Below are 6,194 nucleotides of genomic sequence, written 5' to 3'. Positions count from 1 at the left end.
TTTAAATATAGATCAAATTGACATAACATTTTCTCCTTATAAAACTAGACTTAAATACATTTCATCCAAGTATAAATTCTCTTCATAAAATATAATTATTAGAAGATAAATAATTTGATAGATTTCAGTCTCTGTCATCTTGCTGAACTAAGAATTGTTTCTCCTTTTATTTCAGCATGACCATTAACTCTTCCAAGATCAATATCTTCTTATAAAAAAATCAGGTATATAATTGGTTGAATAGGTAAGGAAATAGACTTACAGATATTTCTTTTGATATACAATTCTTCATATAAACTCTCATTCTTTATAGCATAAAATTCCTCGGAAGTTGAAGTTTTGTGCTCCTTCTCGAACATTTTTTTTAATCTGACCTTTGTTGCTTCAAATATCAATTTTTATTTGTAGATAACTCCAATTGAAAATATGTTGAATAGGTAATAGAATAGACTTATATGTATATATATATATTATTTATTTTCAAATATATTTCTCCATATAAATTCTCATATTTTATAGCATAAATTACCTTAGAAGTTGAAGTTTTCTGTTGTCGCTCGAACCTCTTTTGCAATCTGACCTTCACTCATTCAAATATCGATATCTCTTTGTAGATAACTCTGATTGGAAAAAAATCAATTTTCCTTGGAAATTAGACTCAAATATCTTTCTGTAAATATATAATTTGCAATATAAAAAGCTCAATATAGAGGTGAAAAACTCAAAACAAAATACGGGTATAGGGACTAAAAAGTTACAAACCTAGATTTAGGGTTTAGGGTTTAGAGAAAAGGATCTAATTATCTCTATGGGTTGACCAAGTCAATTCACAGAACTTAGTCTGATGCCATGTTGAATTTATGGAAAAGGAAAATACTTCATTGACTTATTATTGACTTCTTATAATCAAAGTACATGTACCTCTATTTATAATAGAGGACGGTAGTAGAGTCCAGTTAAAATAAAACTACCTTTGTCCCAAATTACACCCAAACTCTAACACTTAAGGATAAGCCTTAGCATAATTAAATAACTCAATATAATAGAAGACAACATAAATCAAACTAGAACTCTTCTATGAGTACGTGACCATAAGATAAATATGCCAGCTCGTGGTTATCTTTGTGAGTCTTTGATCTTCCAACTAGCATGTGGTTATCTTTGTGAGTCATTGATCTTCTAACTTATGCGATAAGGATGCCAGTGTTATGGACTCCATAGCATCTCGAGTTATCAACAGGCGTAGGAATTAAATTATTTTCCTTTCCATGTATGTTAAATTTGGTTTAGTTTGGTTTAGTTTGGTTTTGATGTAATTTGGCGTGAACCAATTGACCCAGGGTCTAAGTTGTATTTTTGTCCCCAAACATATTTATTGGGACGAAAATGTTGAATGAAGGCAAGCATTGAATCAATTAGTTGTAATCAGGTCGGATTCTCCCTTCTGAGGTCTAGGTCGGATTCTCCCTTTGAGGTCCAAGGTTGAGATTCCTTCAAAGCTCAATCCATTCCATTCTGATTCCACCATTACACGTTCAAAGAACAGGAGTTCTCTTCCAGCGTCAACAGTCAATTTGGAAGGAAGAGAGGGAAGAAGGGTGATGAGATCCATGGCCTGGGAAGATCCCAACATCTTGGTAACAGACAGGTCCATCCTTGGGGATTCCTCTTCCCCAAAGGATTTGCGTCAGCTTATTGATGCAAATCGTCAAAGATCAAATGTAGGTATTGATGATCTTCGTACTTCAATGGAGACCATGAATATGACACTAGAGCTCATTCTCCGGTTACTTGATGAAGGTGGGGGTTGAGGACCACCGCTGCCAGCAGCCTATTCTCGGCCGGCCGAGCACTACCAGCCACCACCACCTCCTCCACCACCATTGCGCCACCCCCATCCACCTATGGCACCTCATGCCCAGGGACCAAATTCGGTTCCCAAGTATGCGAAACTGGACTTTCCGAGATTTGATGGGTCCAAGGACCCCTTGATCTGGTTACACAAATGTGACCAGTTCTTTTACCATAAAAAACACCAACGGATGACCGGGTCCAGTTGGCTGCATACCATATGCTCGATGAAGCGCTCCTATGGTTTCAACAATTCCGAAATGAACATTTGGTTCATGATTGGGAGACATTTAGACAATCTTGCATGATGAGGTTTGGTCCTCCAGCCAATAGCAATCCGTTGGGCAAAATGATAAATTTTAAACAGACAGGCCCACTTGATGTGTACCAAAAGACCTTCCAGGAACGTTTGGCCAAAGCTAGTAATTTTGTTAGGTCCTCCCAGTATGTTGAAATCTTTAATGCTGGATTGACTGAGGCCCCGCATCTGGAGGTTGAATTACATGGCCCTAGAGATTTGGACCACGCTATGAATCTGGTCAGGACAATTGATACTAAACACCGTGTTCTAAAGGAATCACTGATCAGAAAACCAGCTTGGCCAAGCAAGACAAATACCACTGCACCATAACCCTTTTCAGGGCCTCCACGTACAGGTCTTACTGCATCCCAGCGTGCAAAGAGTTCTTTCTCCACGCCACCAGCCCCTTACATAAAAAAAAACTAAATAGACGAGAAATGGAATAGAGGAGGGCCAAGGGCCTTTGTTTTAATTATGAGGACTAGTATGTCCAGGGTCACATATGCAAAAAATTGTTCAGTGTAATTCTCTGTGAGGATTTTGAGGACATACTACCCGAGGAGGACATTGTGGAGACAGACTAGGAGGGCCAAACTATTTCACTCCATGCCATGATTGGCATGCGCAGTTCCAACACAATGCAAGTTTGGGCATAGTTGCACCTTCTAAAATTACTAGCCTTAGTTGACTCTGGCAGCACGCATAACTTCATCAATCAGCCAGGGGCAGAACAGGTTGGGTTAGTAATCTAGCCGAACACAGGCCTCTCAGTCTCAGTGGCCAATGGGGCCAAAATTGCCAATGTGGGTATTTCTACAACCACCCCCTTTTCTATTGAGGGCCACTCCTTTATTTCCGATTTCTTGGTGATTCCTCTGGCAGGATTTGATTTGGTACTCGGAGTTAAATGGCTCCAAATATTGGGGCCTATTTTATGGGATTTTCATGCCCTAACCATGACCTTCACAGAGGTCCAGCGTCAGATAACCTTGCATGGCACACATGCTCCTGTGCCCTACACACTTCAGGCAGTTTAGGTCCAGAGCACCGAGCTCTGTAAGTTATCTCAATTACTTACAGACTTTGAAGATTTATTTCAAGCACCTTCTGCTCTTCCGCCTATTCGCCATTGTGATCACCGCATCAGATTGCACATGGGGACTGAACCTGTGGTGGTTCGGGCTTATCGTTACCCCCACTTATAGAAGGATGAAATTGAGCGCCAGTGCCAAAATATGCTCGTCCAAGGAATTATTTAGCCCTGCAGGTCTCCTTTCTCATCCCCGGTGTTACTGGTCAAAAAGCATGACAAGTCGTGGAGGTTTTGTGTAGACTACAGGCAGCTCAATGCTCATACAATTAAAGACAAATTTTCTATTCCAGTGGTGGACGAGCTATTAGATGAGTTACATGGTGCCACTATATTTACCAAGCTGGACTTGAAGTCAGGTTATCATTAGATTTGAGTTCATCCTTCAGATGTGGAGAAGACCGCGTTCGCACGCACCATGGTCATTTCGAGTTCCTTGTCATGCCCTTTGGTCTCTCCAATGCGCCATCCACATTCCAGGCCCTCATGAATGAGGTATTTAGCTCTCTCTTGCGGAAATATGTTCTTATTTTTTTTATGATATATTGGTGTATAGCAAACACTGGGACGAGCACCTTCAACACCTTCACCAGGTATTTACTCTTCTCCGCTCCCATCACTTGGCTTTAAACAAGTCCAAATGTTCTATGGGTACCCTCGAGGTGGCATACTTGGGCCACGTTATTTCAGTAGTTGGGGTGAAGGTTGACCAGAGCAAGATTCAGGCCATCATAGACTGGCCTCCTCCCACCTCCATCACAGCGTTAAAGGGGTTTTTGGGCCTCGCTGGGTATCACAGAAAATTTATCCGCAGCTATAGCCAGATTGCAGCAACGCTCCACAATCTACTCAAGAAAAATGCTTTCACCTGGTCCGAGACAGTGGATCATTCCTTTCAGCAATTGAAGGAAGCATTATCTTCAACGCCGGTTTTGCAGCTCCTGGATTTTGATGAGTTGGTTGTAGTGGAATGTGATGCTTTGGGCGGCGGTATAGGTGCAGTGTTACAACAACAAGGTCACCTGATCGCTTATTTCAGCCAACAACTTGGCCATCACAAACTAGCGGCTTATGAAAGGGAATTAATCGGTTTAGCTAACACAATCCAGAATTGGTGGCCTTATCTATGGGGGTGCCCATTTCTTATTCAAACCGATCATTGCAGCCTAAAGTATCTTCTTGAGCAGCGTCTCACCACCTCCCTCAGTAGCACTAGTTGAGTAAGCTGATGGGTTTTGACTTTACAGTTGAGTATAAACCTGGCAGTTTGAATGTGGGGGTCGATGCTTTGTCTCGTCGAGACATTCCAGAGCCACACTTACATGCTATCAATCAGCCCAGAGTTTTTTTGCTGGATTCTATACAGGAGGAGACACATCAACATCCGGAACTCATTGAATTATATCATGGTATTTAGCAGGGGACATCAGATATCCATTGGACGATCCAGGATCGTCTTATCTTGTTCAGGAACAAGATTTTTCTGCACCACACCTCGCCATGTATTCCCAGTATCTTCGCCTCTTTCCATGACAGTACATATGAGGGTAGACAGTAAACATATTTCCGCCTCAGTAGAGATTATTATTGGAAAGGTATGAAAAACAGTGTAACAAATGAACAGATTATGTGGCGGCTTGTCAGATTTGTCAACGGAACAAAGCCGAATCATTAAGTCCAGCGGGGTTGCTTCAACCACTTCAGCTACTGTCACAAGTATGGTAAGATATTTCCATGGACTTCATTGATGGCCTTTCCCCCTCTTCCGCTAAATCCGTGATATTTGTTGTTTGACCGCTTCTCTAAGTATGGCCATTTCCTCCCTTTGGCGCATCCCTAAACAGTCGCTCACGTGGCTCAGATCTTCATGGATGACATTGTCCGATTACATGGGATGCCTGCGTCCATTACCAGTGATAGGGACGCCATCTTTACCAGTATGTTTTGGAAAGAACTATTCAAGCTGCAAAGCACGAAATGGGCATTCTCTTCCGCCTACCATCTGCAGACTGATGGACAGACCGAGGTAGTTAACGGGACGATTGAGATGTATCTCCGTTGTCTTGTATGTTTCAGGATCTTATAACAAAGCAAGTGATTGGTGGAGGCCATGAACAAGGGGGGCTCTACTACTTGGATGTGCCTAAAATAAATACCGTTTCAACTAGTGAAACTGAGACAAGTCTATGGCACAATCAGTTGGGACATCCATCTACTCAATCTCTTCATCGTCTTTTTCCTACTCTTAAAGAAAGGTTAGAGTTAAATTGTGAAGTCTGTCAACTGAGCAAACACTAGAGGATTACATACTCACCTTGTCCAGAACTTAAAAATGTTGCTCCCTTTTCATTAATTCATACAAAAGTATGGGGACCCTTGAGCGTCTCAAATATTTTCTAAGTCAAGTACTTTATTATGTTTATTGATGATTTAACTCGTACCACATGATTTTTATCTTTAAAGAATGTTCTTAAATACCATCCATATTTAAATCTTTTCATGCTATGGTACTCACCCAGTTTGGTCAGAAAATAAAAGTACTTTGTTTGATAATGCCAAAGAATATACTGCTAGAGACCTTGACTCCTTTTGTCAAGAGACTGGCATTATCCATCAAACATCGTGTGCCTACACCCATCAACAAAATGGTGTAGCAGAACTGAAGAACCATCATCTTCTTGAGGTAGCTCGCAGTTTATCGTATACCATGAATGTCCCATATTTTTATTGGCCACATGCTATCCATACTGCATGCTTTCTTATAAATAGGTTATACCGTCTTCCATCCTCGGTCATAAATCCCCATACTCCTTATTGTTGCCAGATGATGATCCTTTTTCATTTCCCTTGAAAATCTTTGGTTGTCAATGTTTTGTTCATATTACCACCCCACAACAAAGTAAACTTGATCCTAAATTTTTCAAGTGTATCTTCTTAGGATACTCTCACACA

The 6,194-nt window shown here is 40.9% G+C and overlaps 1 protein-coding gene across 1 annotated transcript; it reads left to right on the top strand.

Moving 5' to 3' along the window:
* The first annotated feature begins 3,889 nt into the window (after nucleotides 1-3,889).
* Nucleotides 3,890-4,462, top strand: LOC137938242 (uncharacterized mitochondrial protein AtMg00860-like). The gene has a single exon (XM_068783233.1). It carries the CDS (start codon nucleotides 3,890-3,892, stop codon nucleotides 4,460-4,462), a length of 573 nt encoding a protein of 190 aa, XP_068639334.1.
* Nucleotides 4,463-6,194: the final 1,732 nt, after the last annotated feature.

The sequence above is a fragment of the Aristolochia californica genome, unplaced genomic scaffold (genome assembly GCF_029961685.1).
Source record: "Aristolochia californica isolate CCGP_79_NKW_82.1479 unplaced genomic scaffold, dmAriCali1.0.hap1 SCAF_8, whole genome shotgun sequence".
NCBI lineage: Eukaryota > Viridiplantae > Streptophyta > Magnoliopsida > Piperales > Aristolochiaceae > Aristolochia > Aristolochia californica.
Note: the sequence above shows the minus strand (reverse complement) of the source record. Positions and strands in the feature narration are given on the sequence as shown.

Bases quoted from the DNA above. Each gene is read 5' to 3' on its own strand.
- LOC137938242 (XM_068783233.1), top strand. From the start codon at position 3,890: ATGGGTACCCTCGAGGTGGCATACTTGGGCCACGTTATTTCAGTAGTT.